Source organism: Antechinus flavipes, chromosome 3, assembly GCF_016432865.1.
Source record: "Antechinus flavipes isolate AdamAnt ecotype Samford, QLD, Australia chromosome 3, AdamAnt_v2, whole genome shotgun sequence".
Classification (NCBI taxonomy): Eukaryota; Metazoa; Chordata; class Mammalia; order Dasyuromorphia; family Dasyuridae; genus Antechinus; species Antechinus flavipes.
This window is the reverse complement of record NC_067400.1, coordinates 465,962,060-465,981,502: the sequence shown is the minus strand read 5'-3', so window position 1 is coordinate 465,981,502 and position 19,443 is coordinate 465,962,060. Positions and strand designations below refer to the sequence as shown.

General features: G+C 35.6%; 1 protein-coding gene across 1 annotated transcript; it reads right to left on the bottom strand.

Moving 5' to 3' along the window:
• Window positions 1-535: 535 nt before the first annotated feature.
• Window positions 536-1,943, bottom strand: GJA3 (gap junction protein alpha 3). The gene has a single exon (XM_051986592.1). The coding sequence runs from the start codon at window positions 1,932-1,934 to the stop codon at window positions 546-548; it is 1,389 nt and encodes a 462-aa protein (XP_051842552.1). The 5' UTR covers window positions 1,935-1,943; the 3' UTR covers window positions 536-545.
• Window positions 1,944-19,443: the final 17,500 nt, after the last annotated feature.

Genomic DNA, 19,443 nt, shown 5'->3' with positions numbered 1-19,443 from the left:
CCTGGCTGTATAACTCCCGGCAAATCACTTAATCTCAGTTTGCCTCAACTGCCAAAAAAAAAAAAAAAAAAAAAAGGGTAATAGCACCTACCTCTCAGGGTTATTGTGAGGATCAAATGAGACAATATTTGCACAGCACTTGGCACAGTGGCTGGCAGAGTAGGCATTATATAAATGCTTAAGAAATAAGAAGAATCTGTAGGCAGTGTGCAAACTAATTTGTAAATTCTGCTCGGGTTACAAAGCCTTTGCCTGCTGGAACTGGACATCTTTGGGACTGACAGTCGGATCTGGTTACTTTTATACTATCAGAAAATGTTGCCTTTATGTCCACTACAACTCACAGTGTGTTAAGAACAGCAGGTATTACATAGGGAAACCTAGTCTCCTCTTCGTGATTTTATTTCTTCTCCCATCCTAGGACCTGTCTTTCTTCTGGTTCTTGCTTCAACTTCAATTTTATTTTTAAAAAAAAATTTTTAGAAGAAAGGTTACTTTAAAACTCTCTTCAGAGAAGAGTGTGGAGAGAGAGACAGTGAACAATGTTAGACGGCTAAGTCATCCGATCTGGCTCTACCACTGCTGGACTTACTAGCCTTACTTAACCGTCTTGTATCAATGAGAAGCAGGGGAGGTGCGTGCATCTCAACTGTGGTGGTACCTGGCTGTTTCTCCCCCTCAGAGTTTACCTCTGATTTAGCGGCCCCCAGACTGCTGCTACTCCCATTAATCAACAGCAGGGGCACTTTACTTCCTCCCCCACTGTCTCCTCGCTCGTGCAGAAGCTGCCGGACACTGCTGGGGGTGGTGGGCGTGCCAGGGGCGGTGTCAGGTGGGGATGACTTCCTTTCAAAAGTCTGTTGTTCTGCCTCCTGGTTGGCCCAGTTCTGCTCAGTCATTAAGATGTGGTGGTGGTTGCCCCCATAATATTTAGCCGGGGCTGCCTTACTGTGCTCCTCGGGAAGAGTGACCATTCTGAATTCTGTGGGTTGTGGAGGAGCCCCAGGATAGCCTGCAGTGGTTGCCTGGCCTAGGGAAGAGGCAGACTGAGTATAGTAAGGGGGGAATCCAACGGTAGGCGGGGCAGAGTGGGAGGAAAGCAGAAGTGGGCCGAGGCTGCTACATTTTGAGGGAACGATTTTGGCTTCGGGAGAATCTGGGTTATAATGGTTGGTCATACCCTGTTTAAGCTTTTTCCAGCCCAGGTGATAGATCTCCAGCATGTTGAGCAAGAGAGACACACAAGCCACCACTAACATGAAAATAATGAAGATGGTCTTTTCTGTGGGCCTGGAGATAAAGCAGTCCACAGTGTTGGGGCATGGCCACCGGTCACAGCGGTAGAGTGGCTTTAGCTCAAAACCATATAGGAAATACTGCCCCACAATGAAGCCCACTTCAAACAGAGTCTTGAAGATAATGTTAAAGACGTAGGTGCGTAGTAGGGCACCGGCTATCCGGACTTTGCCTCGATCGTCTCGTATGGGAGACTTCTCTTTCTTTTCCATCCTGGTCCCCTCATTTCTGGTTAGTGGTTCTTTATGGCCGTTGGGACCACTAAGTTCCCCCACTCCCTGCAGGTGGTTTTTCTTAAGCTGTTCTCCCTCTTTTTCCTTCTTTTTTTCTTCCATGCGAACGATGTGCAGCACATGGCCCAGATAAATGAGGGTGGGTGTGGAGACGAATATGATCTGCAGGACCCAGAAGCGAATGTGGGAAATGGGAAAGGCCTTGTCGTAGCAGACATTTTCACAACCTGGCTGTTGAGTGTTACACGTAAAGTCTGACTGTTCATCTCCCCAGACTTCTTCCGCAGCTGCACCCAGCACCAGAATTCGGAAGATGAACAGAACAGTCAGCCAAACTTTGCCAATCACCGTAGAGTGTTCTTGCGCATTCTCTAATAGTCTCCCCAGAAAGCTCCAGTCACCCATTGCTTCAGATTCCTAACCTATAATGGGAACATGATCATTGTTATTAATAAACAAATTTTCATCAAATGAATACTTCACATTGTACTGAAAAATACACATGTAAAATACCTATTGGATCAGTAATCCCAGCCATGGGTGTGGCCAGGCTACAGCTTCTATGGATTTTGTTTTAGAGGGACATAGTTCCAAATTTCTAAACCCTGTATAGTTAAGTACCATAGTAGCTTCTACATGACTGTTCCCATTCACTATCTTAGCTAAGTTATGCAAGACTATGCTCAAGTTGATTCAATATTAGGAAAACTATCAACATAACTAATCACATTAATAACTAAACCAAAAGAAACTATATGATTATCTCAATAGGTACTGAAAAAGTTTTTGACAAAATAAAGCACCCAATTCCTATTAAAAACATTAAAGAACATAGAAATAAAGGAATCATTCCTTAAAATGATTTTTTAAAAAAGGAATGATAAACAGTATCTACCTACAAGCACTGGCAAGCACTTTCTGTAATGGGAATAAACTAGAAGTCCTCCGTGTAAGATAAGGGGTGAAACAAGCATGCTATTATAACCAGTATTATTCAGTACAGTAAAAGAAGAAAAAGAAATCAAAGGAGTTGGAATAGACAATGAGTAAATAAAACTATCATTATTTGCAAGTGATATCGTGGTATATTTAGAGAATCCAAGAGTATGAATTTAAAAATTATTTTAAATAATTAACAACTTTAGCAAAGTTTCAGGATATAAAAAACCCACATAAATCGTCAACAAACCTTTATATGACCAATAAAGCCCAGAATTAAGAGATAGAAATTCCATTTAAAATAACTGCAAATAATATAAAATACATAGGAGTCTACCTACTCCTATTATATACATACAATTACAAAACACTTTTCATACAAATAAAGGCAGATCTAAACAAATGGGAAAAATATCAGTTGCTCAGGCCAGGCCAAAATAATAAAAACGACAATTCTGCCTAAACTAATTTACCTATTCATTGCTATAACAATTAAGCTACCAAAAAAAAAAAAAAAACTGAATTAGAAAAAGAAAACAACCAAATTCATCTGGAAGAACAAAAGATCAAGAATATTAAGGGAATCAATGAAAAACATACAAAGTAAGGTAGCCTATTAATATTAGATCTCAAACTATACGATAAAACTGTAATTATAATAACTATCTGGCACTGGCTCAGAAGAAAAGTGATGGTTCAGTGAAATAGACTTGGTACACAACACACAGTAGTAAATAACTATAATAACCTAGTGGTTGATAAACACAAAGATTGCAGATTTTGGAACAAGAACTCACTATTTCACAAAAACTGCTAGAAAAACTGGAAAACAATTGGACACAAACTAGGTATAGGCCAATACCTCACACCATATACTAAGATAAGATCAAAATGGGTGCATGATATGGACAAGAAAAGGTGATAGTCTACTTGTCAGAAAGGGAAAAATTCATGACCAAACGAGACAGCATTATGAAAAGCAAAACAAATAATTTTGATTATATTAAATTAAAAAGATTTTGTACAAACAAAATCAATGCAACCAAGATTATTTTTATTTTAAAAAATAATAATAGCCTTTTCTTTTTCAAAATACATGTAAAGATAGTTTTCGACATTCACTCTTGAAAAACTTTGTGCTCCAAATTTTTTCCTCCACCTCCTTCCCCCCACAGCAAGTAATCCAATATAGATTAAACATGAGCAATTCTTATAAATGTATTTCCATATTTATCATGCCATACAAGAAAAATCAGATCAAAAAGGGGAAAAAATGAGAAAGAAAAAATGCTAGATAGCTGCAAGCAAACAACAACAAAAGTGAAAATATATGTTGTGATTCACATTCAGTCCCCATAGTCCTCTCTCTGAATGCAAATGGCTCTTTCCATCACCTCATTTCCCTAAATCACCTCACTGTTGAAAAGAACTAAGTCCACCATAATCTTGTTGTTGTTGTGTAAAATGATCTTTTGGTTTTAGTCAGTTCACTTAGCTTCAGTTGATGAGAGTCTTTCCATGCTTTTCTGAAATCAGCCTGATGATCATTTCTTATGGAACAAAAATATCACATTATATTCAAATACCATAACTTCTACAGTCATTTTCCAACAGATTGGCATCCACTCATTTTCTAGTTCCTTGCCACCACAAAAAGGGCTGCTACAAACATTTTTGCACATGTGGATATTTTTTCCTTTTTTTATGATCTCTTTGGGAATCAGACTCAGTAGAGACATTGCTAGATCAAATGTAATGCACAGTTTGATAGCCTTTTGGGCATAGTTTAAAATTGTTCTCCAAAACAGTTGGATCAACTCAAAACTCTATCAACAATGTATTAGTATCCAAGTTTTTCCACATCCCCTCCAACATTTATCATTATCTTTTCCTGTCATCTTAGCCAATCTGAGAAGTGTTGTATGATACCTCAGAGTTGTCTTACTTTGCATTTCTCTAATCAATAGTGATTTACAGCATTTTTTCACATGTTGAGAAATGACTTTAATTTCTTCATCTGAAAAGTTTCTGTTTAGTTCCTTTGACTATTTATCAGTTGGGGAATGGCTTGTATTCTTATAAATTTGATTCAGTTCTATATATATTTTAGAAATAAGGTCTTTTCAGAAACCTTGGATATAAAATTTTTCCCCTCCCCAGTTTTCTGCTTCCCTTCTAATCTTGCCTGCACTGGTTTTGTTTGTACAAAAATCTTTTAATTTAATATAATCAAAATTATCCATTTTGCATTTCATAATGTTCTCTAGTTCTTCTATGGCCATAAATTCCTTTCTTCTCTTCAGATCTGGGAGGTAAATTATCCCTTGTTCTCCTTATTTGCATATAGTATCACTCTTTATGTCTAAGTCATGAATCCATAGATTATATAGATAGATATGAATCCATAAATCATAGACCTTTTTTTGGTATAGGATATTAGGTGTTGATCAATGATTTGTTTCTGCCATACTATTTTCCATTTTTCTCAGAAATTTTGTCAAACAGTGAGTTCTTATCCCAGAAACTGAAGTATTTGGGTTTATCAAACTGTAGATTACTGTAGTCATTGATTATTGTGTCTTATAAACCTAACTTACTCCACAGATCCACTACTCTATTTCTTAGCCAATACCAAGTAGTTTTGATGACCAGTGCTTTATCATATTGCTTCTAGGTCTGGTACAGCTAGGCCCTCTTTGTTTGCAATACAACCAAGATTAGAAGGGAAGCAGAAAGTGGGGAAACAGTCTTTACAGCAAGAGCTTCTGATAAATCATTTCTCAAATATATAGAAAACTGAGTCAAATTTGTAAGATTACCAATTATTTTCCAATTGATAAGAGGTCAAAGTATATGAAGAAGAAATTTTCAGAAGAAATAAAAGCTATCTTTGCATATGAAGAAATGTTCTAACACTTCTGATTAGAAAAATGCAAATTAAAACAATTCTGAGATACAATCTCACACCTATCAGAATGGCCAATATGACAAAAAAAAAAAAAAAAAAAGGAAAATGATAAATGTTGGAGAGGATGTGGGAAAACTGGGACACTGCACTATTGGTTGAGTTATGACTGTACAATAAGAAATAATGAAAAGGCAGATTTTAGAAAAATCTGGAAAGACTTGTATGAACTGATGAAAAGTAAAAAGGAATAGAAGCAGGAAAACATTGTACATAATATCAACAATGTTGCATGATGACCAACTATAATTGACTCACCTTTTCTCAGTAAGATAAGTACAAAGGATTCATAAAGGAATCATAATCAGATAAAAGAATTGTTGGACTTTGAATGCAGATCAAAGCATATTTTTCCACTTAATTCTTTTTTGGTTTTTTCCTCTTATGATCTGTTTTTTCTTCTTCTGTAACTATGACTAACATGGAAATAAATGTTTTACATGATAGCACATGTATAAATTTACAATATCAAATTGCCTACCATTTTCAGAAAAGGGAAGAGGAGGAGGAAAAGTTTGCAATTAAAAATCTTGGTAAAAAATGTCAAAAATTTTTTTGACATATTGTTGGGAAAAATAAAATATTCTTTAAAAAAAGATTGTGAGCTCAAAAGATAGAACATATGCAAAGGTCAATGTAAGCTTTAAAAGTGTTATGTAAATGTAAATCATTATGACATGTAAAGAAATTCTAAAAGTTAAGTGAAAATGTTCCATGATGGAAGATCCAGCATAGTTCATAGAATCTTAGCACTGGAAAAGACACTGGAGATAAAACAGCATAATAAAATAGATCTATTCTAATGTGGGCAGGACTGGGTTTCATTTTTAGCTTCATATCCCCAGCATCTAGAACAATCCTTAGCACATAGCAGAGGAGATGTTTAACAAATGCTTAATGAATTGAACTGAATTTCAGATGCATAAAAAAGATTTATCCAGCTTTATCAAATTTTCCTCTTTCCTCTTTCACATTCCTTCCTGATGTGTTGGGGACATTTAAAATTATTCTTGCTTTTACCAAAACAGAAACTGTCAATTTCAGCTCACCTAGTAAACTTAAAGATAATTTTGATTTTTTTTACCATCATACTTGCACAAATATTTTAATAAAATGACTGAAAAATATTTCAACACTCTATTATTGACTTAGTAATTTCTTAAATTATGGTGAAAAGCATCTCTTTTTTTTGGAGAGGAAAAAAAAGACTGCTAAATTTCTAACTTTTTGCATTAACATTCTTAATATCCACTCAACTAAATAAAATGTATAAATCATCTAGTTTATGTGGGGTACAAGAGTCTTCAAAAACATTCTACCACAATGGGAAAGCTTTCAGTATAGATTTATCCATAATTTCTGTAATTCAAGAAGGAACAACCTCATTAGATATGGAAAGATTCATCATTAATCAGCTAGTTACTAGGACATCACTTCTTTGGCTGTGGTATATTCTCATGAAACAAAAAGTTTTCATTTAAATTTTTATTTAATTTAAGCTTTAAATTAAATTAAATTTTAAATGATCCTCAGTCCTCTCTTGCCCCTTTTGCTTTTGCAGTGACAATGTCAGACTGGGCAAAAATGGCAAGAGGTGTTAAGAAATACTGTATTTAAATATATCTATATGTATATTTGTATATGTGTGTGAGACATATATACATATAAGTATATACATGCCTATATAAATATTCTGCATATGCATAATTATATATATATGTGTATATATATTTGTGTGTGTATGTGTACAGATACACACATACATACACTTGTTGTTTATATGTCTTGGATACCAAACCCTTACAGAGGAACATGATACAAAGATTTTTAATAATGTCACAAAGTATCTATCCATCCATACATCTATCTGGATGGTTGGTTGGTTGTCCTGCCTTCTGGAAGAGGACCATTTTGTTAGAGTCGAGCTGCTAGAATCGAGTTTGACTGTGGCTGATCAGACCAATATGAGTTCATAATCCTCTGTCACAGGGACATATAAATAGTCCCTATGAATATCTGGGGTGGATTGTTTAACTTTGCACATTTTACATTTTTTTCTGAACTAATTCAATTCTGCTTTGCTCATAGAGTACAGTACCTTCTATGGCGAGGGCACACCAAGTTTGATGATCCTGTACTAGTGTTTCCCATATCATACAATCCAAATCTAAAGTTCTTGAGAGACCTTGAGAGTCTTTGTGTCAAGACACCCTATGTAAGTTCTCAATGAAATAATTTTTTTTTTGCAAGCTTATTGGTATTTGAACAATGTAGCCAACTCAACGGAGCTGTGCTCTCTGCAGGAGAGTTGGAATGCTTGGCAGTTTAGTTCGAGAAAGGATTATAGTATCCGGTATCTTATCCTATCAGATGATCTTCAGAACCTTCCTCCATCTGTCAGTCTATCTGTCTGTCTCTCTATCTACCTACCTATATTTGCATGTGTACACTAAAAGCCATGCCCCAATATCTAAATAAAGATACAAATAAACAATACTCAAAAGAATTGCAAACTATTAACAACCACATCAAAGAATGCTTCAAATCACTAAAAACAAGAAAACTGCAAAACAAAACCCTGAAATTTTGCCTCACACTTATAAGTTAGCAAAGATGGTAAAGTTGACGTTGGAGAGATGTTGTAGTAAGAAAGGCACACCAATTTTATTTTTTTGCTGAGGCAACTGGGGTTAAGTGATTTGTCCAGATCTCATAGCTAAGACATGTTAAATGTCTGAGGCCAGATTTGAACTCAGGTTCTCCTGATTGCAAGGCTGGTGCTCTATCCATTGTACCATCTAACTGCCCCACACTAATGCATTATTAACGGAGATAAGAACCATACAGTCATCTTGGAAAGTAATTTGGAATTGTGCAAATAATGTGAAACAACCATACTTTTGGATCACATTTCACTACTATACTTATACCTCAAGGAGGCCATTGAGGAGAAGATAGTCTTCATATACACCAAAATATTTATAGCAGCACTTTCAGTGATAGCAAAGATTGGGTAAGAGTTAAACACATGTGTCACTTAAATGTAATGAAATATTACTGTGCTATAAGAAATGATGAATATGAAGAATTAAGAGAAGTATGGACAGATCTATATGAACTGAGGCAGTGTTAAGTAAGCAGAGCCAAAAAAAACCCCAACCCCAAAACCAGCCCAATATGCATGATAACTAAAACAGTGTAAAAGGAAATAACCACATTCATATATATACATACTAATCAAAAGTGAATGCTACAAAATTACAAAGGACAAGAATGGAGAGAAAGAATAGACATTAGATTATGTTCTCAATCTACTACTTAGCAGAGATAGATAGGTGCTGCATACTATATGTTTTTTGATTTATTAATTAGTTATGTTGATTCTTCTCTTTTAAAATTTTTTTCACTTAAAATAGTTAAAATAGTTTTTGTTACATTGGACAGCTCTTTGGAATGGAATGGAGGAGGGATACTATGGGAAATTGTGGTAACATAAAAAATCAACAAAAACATTTTAAATTAATAGACGAAATCAGATGTTTAAAGGAAATGTAAAGACGTTTCTTAGATTCTCCTTGAGAGCCAAATAAAAATGGTTCTCAATTTTATTATGCATTAAAAGACAACAACAAAAAAGTTTTCTTGGGATACTTTGCTATCTTGCATTTTAATTCTTAAGATGAACATAGGGATAGAGTTGGAGGCAATGATATATAATGAAAGAGAGCAGATCTCAAAACTCAAAATGTCAAGTTCGTGTCTTACTTTAGATACATGCTAGCTGTGGGTTCCTTGACAGGTCACTAATCTTCTTACTACTGCTCTAAGCAACCATCTCAAGTTATACCTTGCGAAGAAGGTGCTGACTTGCACTTTTCAAAAATGATTTTTAATGTTTTTCCTCAATTACATGTGAAAACAATTTTTAACTTTTCAAAAATAGTTTTGAATTTCTGAAATGATAAGCAATCCAATATAATTTATTTATGTGCAATCACATAAAAAATTCTATTCATAATTTTCTATAAGAAAACACAAATAAAAAATATAATGAAAAATAGCCTGCTTCAGAATGTATTCCAACAGTATCAGTATCAGTATTTTCTCTGAATGTGGAGAGCATGCTTCACCATTAGTCTTTTGGGATTATCTTGGATCATTGTATTGCTGAGAATAGCTAAGTCATTCACAACTGATCACTGTTACAGTATCATTGTTATTGTTCTGTTTCTGTTCAATTCACTTTGCCTCAGTTCATGTAAGTCTATCTAGATTTTCTCAAGTCATCTGATTCACATCATTAAAGAAAGTTTCCTCATCTAGGAGTTCTCTTTACCAATGAAATTTCAGGCAAACAAAACAATGAACCTGAAGATGATTGCAGCTTGTGTGCCAACAAATGTTACAGAAGATAAGAAAGAAAAATTCCATAAAGAACTCAAACCTAACAAATTAAATCAACAAATTCAGTGAATTCAATGTTAAAGTAAGTATAAGGGAGAACAGCAAAGATGATACTGGAAAATAAAAAGGACTCAGAGGTTACTTAAATAAATCCCTTCCTTTTAGCCTTGAAGAAACTGAGATCCAGGAAAGTTAAGTTACTTGCCTGAGGTAACACAGGTAATAAAGATCAGAGGCAGAACTTGTACTGATGAATCCATTCTGTTTCACTGTGATCATCACCTTTTTTGAATGTTCACTTTAATAAAATATTCTAGGATTTCATCAAGATTTGAAATAGGTTTAATTGACCTATGGTTTACAGACTCTACTCTCCTCCTTTTTCTTGAAAATTTAGACAAATATGCTCAAGTCCTGTAGCACCACTTCCACCCTACAGGATCTTTCCAAGATCTCTGATCTCTGACAATGGTTTAGAAATCAATCTCTGCTTTTTTAGTATATAGCCACAGTTAATTGGAAACTGGTGACTTAAGATTTACCAAGGATAGCAAGATATTAACTTATTATCTCCCATATCTAGAATTAGAACTTCTTGTTAGCCAATTCTTTCAGCTGTATTCAGTTACAAAGGTCATTCCTCTTGGCAAAGAAAAAGAGAGCACAGTAAAGGCTAAGTATTTTCACCTTCTCTCCATTAACCATTATTAGTGTTCAGTCCACTGTAGGTAATAGTTCTTTTTCCTTTTTGATCATCTTTCCTCTGATTTTGTTAGCAAATTATTTGTTGTTGTTCCTAGCTTTTATTATTAGCCTAAATGGAACAGAGATTCCTTAATCACTCTAAGCCTTCTTATCTAGGACAGACTCCCTAAATGCATATATATGTCTCCCCTTCAGTCTTGTCCAACCGATTTTCATCTTTCCTTTCCTCACCTTCCTTTTCCCACAACTCCCATCAACCAGATTTTTCCTATTTTAAATCTTTTCCTATCTATTGACTACTTCCCTGTTGCACAAGAATATGTTCTCACAAAATCCTTATTTGATCCTACCATTTCTGCTATTTATAATTCTATACTTACCCTTTCTTTCTTTGCTAAGCTCCTTAAAAAAGTCATCGATATACTCAGTTTCCTTTCTCCTCACTCTTTTAAACTGATTATAATCTAATTTCTGATCTCATCATTCAATTGAAACTGTCCTTTCAAAAATTACCAATGATTTATCTGTGTGTGTATATCCCTTTTTTTATAAGGTAATCAGTTAAGTGACTTGTCTAGGATCACATATCTAGTAAGCATCAAGTATCTGAGATTAGATTTGAATTTAGGTCCTCCTAGTTCAAGCCTTCATTATCTTTTGTCTGGATTATTACAATTACTTTCTCATTAGCCTTCCCATTTCAAATCTGTCCTTCTCTCTAGTCCATCCTTCACATATCTGGCAAAATAATTTTCTTAACTGTGAAGGTTTATCCATGTTACTTGCTTATTTAATTAAACTCCAATGGTTCCCTATTATCTCTAGGTTCAAATATAACACCACCCTCTCTTCAGCATTTAAAGCTGTTCACAACCTGGCCTCTTTCTATTTTTTCAGTCTTGTTATACTTCTGTTGTTCAGCATTTCATCATCCTGGTGTGTGTTTGTATTTCCTATTCCCTATGCTTAGGATGCTCTTCCTCTTCCCTCCTGACTTTTGATATCCCTGGCTTCTTTCAAGACACAACTCAAATGTTACCTTTTGTAGGGGACCTTCCAGTCCCCCCAGCCATTTGAGTCTTTCCTTTTAAGGTTACCGTTGGTATACTCTGTATGTATGGTGTATGTATCTGCTTATTTACATATTTTCTCCCCCATGATAATGTGATCTACTTGAGAACAGGGGCTGTTTTTTTGTTTGTTTGTTTGTTTGTTTGTTTTTTTGCCTATCCTTAGTCCCTGCAGTGCATCCCTCCGGCTCCCCGTATGCTGTTCCCCCCTCCCCCTCCCGCCGCGTGGCTTTCTCCCCCAAGTGCTCCCGTATCATTAACATAGCACAGGAAGTATAATATTAAAAAATTCTTGTTGATTAATTCATTTCATATTCTGTTTACTATAAGAGTACAAATCATGTCAAGCCATAAGTTTCAAAGAAGTAAAATTCAGGTTGTTCAAAGAGCAATGGGATAATGCATAATGGATATTCATCCATTATAGCATTTAGCAAAGATGAACTGCATATAAGAAGTAGAGTTAAAAATAAAATTAATGACATGTAAGATGTTATTTGTGTTGTAAGAGTGAGGACAACAGAAGGCCAGACCACATATTGCACTGGTACATGTTAACAGACCTAGAAAAAGGTCCCTCTTGCCTAGATCATGAAGACACTCCAAATGGAGAAATTTTAATGAGGAAATATCAAAGGGTCAGTTATATAGGCATTTATAATTTTAAAATTTCTCCACAATGACCATACAAAGACTAAATATGGTTAGTGATCCAATGAGATAAAATTTATAAAGCATTTAACACAGGCTATAACAGCAGGAATCCTGATAAATGCTTATTCCTTTCCCTGTTTTCCTAGTGGGATACATTTATTATAAGAATACATAGGATAATTCAGGTATTCATTAAACCCCTGAGAGATGCTGGAAAAAGTCCAGGTCATCTGTCTTTAACAGTCATCATGAGTTTGGCTTCCTGCCCTCATATCCTCACGGGGCATTAAGATTTTGAATGTCCAGGATGAACAGAAAATCACTAGGACATAGATCTTGCACTCTGACTGACCCCATGCTTCTTTGGTGCTGAGGGTTTTAATATCCTTTGGGAGGCAAAATGGAAAAATACCAGAGCATTCTTCTGATCTGACAAGGGTCTATCTTATTTCCCACGATGGCCTCATATAAGGCACCCTAAGGTCTTAGGTGCTGAGAGAAACTTAAGACACAAAATCCCTAAGAGCTGTTGTATTCCAAGGAAATAAACGGTCCATACTTGTCATAATGATATTTGTGTACTATTATTCTCCATAGTTCTGAACAATAGTCACAAAGGATGAGAATGTGATCTGGATTTTAATTTAGAACACTAACTATAGTAAGAATCCACATATCATTAGATTGTAGAAACACTGAAATGTGTGTAAGGCATTTGTGTTAGCTTGCTGGGGATTCAGAGACAAAAAGAGACAAGTCTCTGTCCTTAAGGAGCTTACATTCTATGAGGGGATAAAGCTAGTGTTGGGTTGGGTTGCTGTACTTTGTTCTCGAATAGAACCAAAATGATATCACTGTGTTAGAGTTGAGTTGCAGTAATTTTGACTGTGGCTGATCAGACCAATACACGTTCAGAATGTTCTGCCAAAGGTAGGATACAAATAATTCCTGTGAACATTTGGGGATGGCTTCTCTAACTTTGCTCATTTTGCATTTCTTCTGAGCTAACTCAACTTTACTTTGCTTATGGAGCACAGCATCTTCTCTGATGAGGGCACGCCATATTGGGTGGTCCTATGTCAGTGTCTCCCATATAATACAATGAATTCTAAAGTTCTTGAGAGATCTTGAGAGTGTCCTCATGTCACTTTATCTGACCATCTCGTGAGGCTTGCCCTGTGTGAGTTTTCTATAAAACAGTCTTTTTGCAAAGCATCCATTTGGCATTCAAACAATTTGCCAGTGCAACAGTGCTCTCTGCAGTAGAATGTCTGGCAGTTTGATTCGAAAAAGGACCTCAGTGAACAATTTGGAACTATGTGCAAAAAGTTATCAAACTGTGCATACCCTTTGACCCAGCAGTGTTACTACTGGGCTTATATGCCAAAGAGATCTTAAAGGAAGGAAAGGGTCCCACATGTGCAAAAATGTTTGTGGCAGCACTTTTTGTAGTGGCTAGAAACTGGAAACTGAGTGGATGGATGCCCATCAGTTGGAGAATGGTTGAATAAATTATGGTATATGAATATTATGGAATATTGTTGTTCTGTAAGAAATGACCAGCAGATGATTTCAGAGAGGATTGGAGAGATTTATATGAACTGATGCTGAGTGAAATGAGCAGAGCCAGGACATCATTATACATGGCAACAATAAGATTATATGATCAATTCTGATGGACGTGGCTCTCTTCAACATTGAGATGATTCAAACCAGTTCCAATTGTTCAGTAATGAAAAGAACCAGCTACATCCAGTGAAAGAACTATGGGAAATGAGTGTGGACCACAATATAGCATTTCCACTCTTTCTGTTATTGTCTGCTTGCATTTTTGTTTTCCTTCTTAGGTTATTTTCACCTTCTTTCTAAATCCAAATATGTATACATATACTGTATTTAACATATTCTTTAACATATTTAACATGTAAAAAAAAGAGAGAAAGGACCTCAGTGTTTGGTATCTTATCCGACTAGGAATCTTCATAATACTCCTAAGACAATTCAAATGGAAGCCATTCAGTTTCTTGGCATAGCTATGGCATTGATATGCTAGGTTAGCACAATAGATCTGTAGATCTTCAATTTGGTAGTCAGTCTAATCCCTCTCCTCTCCCATGCCTTCCTTCAGAGCCTCCTCAGCACTGAGCTAGTATACTGATATGTAAAAATAAGGACTTGAGAAAGGAGAATACTCTGATCTTTAACTGGGGAAAAGGCTTCATGGAAGAGGCAGCACCTAAGATGAGCTTGGAGGGAGAATAAAAATTCTGAGAAGCAAAGGTAAGGATGGAGGACACGGGGAAAGGCTAAGTGAACATGGGGATGTGGGAGATGGAATGTTTTAAATTCAGTAGTCCAGCTCAGGAAGAAATTAGAGCTATTATGAAGAGTAATGTCAAACAAGGATGTAAATGTAGGTTGAAGTCAGATTGAAGCAGGACTAATATGAAACCACTGGAAATTTTTGAGAAGAAAATGGACTTGGTAAAATCTGTACTTTAAGAAGATTGTATTGACTTTTAGATGAAGAATGGGTTGAAGAAGTAAGAGACTGAGATGTGGATTTGGGAGTAAATGCTAAATAATTTACTTTCATTTGACACTTTTTTATTCTAATATTTTAGCATAACAAAAAAGGAAAGAAAAGTTACTAAAGCAACTGCTCTCAAATGTTTTTAAAAAATCGTATCCAGAATCCACTGTATAACCCATCAAATGCATTCTTTCTAAAATTAAATAATTGTTTTATATTATGACATATCAAAATATTTGGAAGAGATGTCCCCAGAATAAAATAAGGTATTTGTGAAGGAGAAATATCGTAGCATAGTAGATAAAAAGCTGGCCTTGGAGCCTCTGACATGTACTGACTATGTGACCTTCTCGATGCTTTAGCAAAGAAGACTCACTTGTGGAGAAATTGCCAATATTCATTGGAAGGAGTTTCCTCAAACAAAAGTTCCATATAGCAAAGAAATCACAGGTCTCATCTGTATCCCAAACCATTTCCCAGTCCCAAGCTATCAAAAATACTGGACCTGGATACTAGAAGCTAGTAAGAGATTTGGCTGCCTTGAGAAAATCATTGAGATGTGAAAATGGTGCATTTGGTTGATCTCACTTGGTGGAATATGACCTATTTTTCATCATTAATGGAAAGGAAGATAATCACAGAATAGGCTCAGTCTTATTCAACCTATCTTGCATAGTTATACCTGAGATGTAGCATGGGACTATCAGAAAATGCTTCCATTTTGGGTCAAATTGTTCCAAAACTATACATTAGCATTATTTTAGAAAGTCTTTGCAAATAATGCCCCATCAAAAACTCCTATAGCAACAAATTCAGAGCACTAACTCAAGAAAATACAGAGATGAGGCAGAGCAGATGGAGCACTGATTCTGAAGTCGGGAGGACCTGAGTTCAAATATAACCTCAGATACTTACTAGCTGTGTGACCCTGGACAAGTCACTTAATACTGATTGCCTACAAAGGGGGAAAAATGAAAAAGAAAATACAAAAACAATTCTTGACTTTGCTTTGCAGGGAAAAAATATTAGAATCCCCTGGATTTCAAACTGTACCAGGACAACCCCAAACCTAACCAATGTCCACTGGTGATTTCAACTTGAAATCTGTCAATTAATTCTTCTAACTCAATGAAGAAGTTTTGGAGAAGGAAATGAATTTAATTAAAATATGTGAGAATATTCTTTGGGAACACATCAAAAAGTAGAAAGCATTGAGATTTTGAGCAAAATTAAGATACATAGAGGGATGCTGTTATCTACATTCCTGTTGTTTTTGTTTGTTATTCAGTCAGGTCTGATTCTTCGTGACCACCTTTGGGATTTTCTTGGCAAAAATACTGCAGTGATTTGCCATTTCCTTCTCCTTTTACAAATGAGGCAACAGGGTTAAGTGACTAGCTCAGGATCATACAACTAGTAAATGTCTTGAGGCCAGATTTTAACTCACAATGTTGAGTTTTCTTGACTTTAGACCTGGCACTTCATCCACTGTACTCCCTTAGAGGTTCACTTAGTTCAAAATTTGGTATAAAATATGCACTTTATAGGATCTCTGCTGAACAGTGGATAGAGAGCTGGATCTAGACTCAGGAAGGTCTAAATTCAAATCTATCCATAACCACTAGCAATGTGACTCTGGAAAGGGCATTTAACCTCTGCCTCAGTTTCCACAACAGTAAAACAGTAGTACTTATTTCACAGTAGACATCTAAATGATGCAATCTAGAGCATTTTAACTAGCAATCTTGGCTATGGGTCATGCAGCACAATTTGGACCTTTAAATATATTTTGTAATTTATAACATGTAAAGACTACCAAGATAAAATTAAGACAAAATCAGGTCAACAATTGAAGTTACTTAAAGTGTCTTATAGTTGGGTGTCATTAACAATTTCTTGTTAATATCTAATTTTAATGAATTATTTTGATTGTGGTGCATTCTTTGGCCTTCTAAATTTCATTGCTCTGGGGAGAAGCTCCTTGGTAGTAGCTGCAGCATCTTATACAACTCCACAAAGATAACAGAATGCAGAAAAAATCAGAGAAATTTACTGGAATCCAATCAGTGGTTGCTACGTCATCTCAGCAAGGAACATTCCCTTCAGAAGAGAATCAGAGTATATCTTTAGCTTCATGGGAAGTGCTCCATTTTGTCAAAATAAGGAGTACCTGACTGCCTGTAGTACACTCTTCTCCTAGTTAAATATTTGCTGTCCCAATAAATCAAACTGGAGTGTTGTTGGCACGTTTGCCCATATCCCCAATTCCGGACAGTTCTCTGGAGACCTCTCTGAGGGGAGACTCAAACACTCCATCTGAGTGCTTCCTCTAGTGCCTTTCATTAAAAAAAAAAAAAAAAGTTCACATAGCATAGTTCTTAGTGATTTCCAGAGTGCCATGCAAAAGGTTACAGCAAAATCCATTCAGTATAGTTCTTATATCCTTATTCCTCAGATTAACAGCATTTTTTTTTTTTTTGGTGAGGTTCCATAATTACTATAGCTGGAGATTATTCTTCCCCAAATACAAAATAATGAAGATTCAAACCAAATTTTCATAAGTTATCCCCATTTGCCTTGAAGTTTTTAAGTGCTTCTCACAATCCAAAATGAAAATAACACAAAAAGTTAACAATAGCAAAAAGAAATTTTAAAATACCCTCCACACGCATACATACACATACACTCAAATTTTCATACTTGGGGAAAAAGTCTTTACCAAGATAAGCTCCCAAAGCATCTAGGGAAACCTGGGGTTGACAAAGAAATCTTTTGCCTTCCTGTGGAAAACCTTCTATCCTGGAAAATTTTTTTCATGTGTCTCTTCAGCATACAGGGGAACATAGTTGCCTAGTGCCAATACATCGGACAATCCATATGAATGTCAAGTTTAAAATTTCTTTAGTGTATCCTTGAAAATGCACAGGGAACCCAAATTTCTCCAGCAGATCATTGTAAAACATTGGACATCAAAATAGAGGTAGAGATCACTCTACATTAGAACAAATTTGCTAGCTCAAAAAGAATCAGCCTAACTCAAAGAGAGTCTCCAGGATACGACACTTCCTAAAAAGATCTAAATTCTCTGAGTCAATTAAAAATCAACCCTTAACAATACGGCAGAGCTCCCATAATGTGTGTACTGTGACCCAGGGGACATTAAGAAATATTTATATGGAAACATTCTATAGTTTTTCTCATAGACAACAGAATGGTTCATTCATAAGAGTCTATTTTCCCTGATTCTTAGTCTCCAATCATTACCTTGAAAGGAATTTCTTAGCACTAGTGATCAATCAGGAGTGATTTCATCCAAGCAAAGTACTTAAGTTTCAGTAAGAAGCAAGAGTGCCTCTGTTCATCCTTTCTACTGCAAAAGTGAAACAGTCCTTGCATTTGAGCAGCTTGAATTCTATTTAAACAATGTGTACAAATATAAGAGAATACAAATGCAAAATATACCCAAGGTGATTTTTTTTTTTTTTGGTGGAGGAGGGGAGGAGAAAGGAGCAGCTGGGAGAGAGATTCCTGTAAAAGGCACGGCTTGTTTGGAGCCTTGAAAGAAGATAGGGATTCTAAGATGTGGAGGCAAGAAAGGAGGGCATTATGCATAGGGATTATTGTGCAAAATCACAGAGATGGAATGCCTCCTATGAGGAACAGCAAGGAAGCTGGTTTGGCTGGATCACAGAGTTTGGAAAAGCGGAGTGAAGTATATAAGTCTGCTAAGTGTGATTATGGATGGATCTATAATTTAAGAATATCAACTTGGCAACTCTGTAGAAGATGGATTAAAAAGAAAAAAGAATGAAGGCCATCAGGAAGCCATTGCCATAATTCAGGAGCGAGACAAAGAAAGCTTGAACTAGAAACTGAAATAAAAGAGGCCCCTAACAAATAGGGAGATAATATAATTGAAGATCACGAGACTTCATTTACAGGAAAATAAAGAGGTGAATTATTTGGGAGGGAGCAGTTTGAAGAGCAGCAGTAAAATAGCAGTGAGATAGAAAAAAATTAAAAGGTTTTAAGATACAAGAAAAGAACTTTAGAACTGTCAGTGGCTTATACATTGTAGGTGTTCAATGACTAAGTTTAATTTGATAAAAATTTTTGTTGTTCAATTATTTCAGTCATGTCTGGCTCTTCATGACCTCACCATTTGAGGTTTTCTTGATAAAGATACTGGAGTGATTTGCAATTTCCTTCTCCAGCTCATTTTTACAGATGATAAGACTGAGGCAAACAGGGTCAAGTGACTTGCCCAGGGTCACACAGCTAGTATGTGTCTGAGGCTAGATATGAACTCAGGAAGAAAGGTCTTTTTGACTTTCGGTCTACCACTGCATTATTTAGCTGTCCTTGAAATAAAATTTAATGCTTAATAAATGTTTTTAAAATTAATTAACTAAAAGGTTAGAAATCAAGTCCTTCTCTGCTTCCCCCTCTTTTAAAGTACAGTATGTGGTAGGATATGCTTAGATACTAGACAAGAAAGAAGAAATTCTGAAATAGAGATGATTATGTTGCAAAAGAATGGAGAGATTGTTAACAATGTTAACAAGAAAAAACCCCCACTTATTTCTAGGGTATAAAAAAGATAAAAATTATTTCTGCCCCCAGTTTGTATAAGAAAAAACTGTT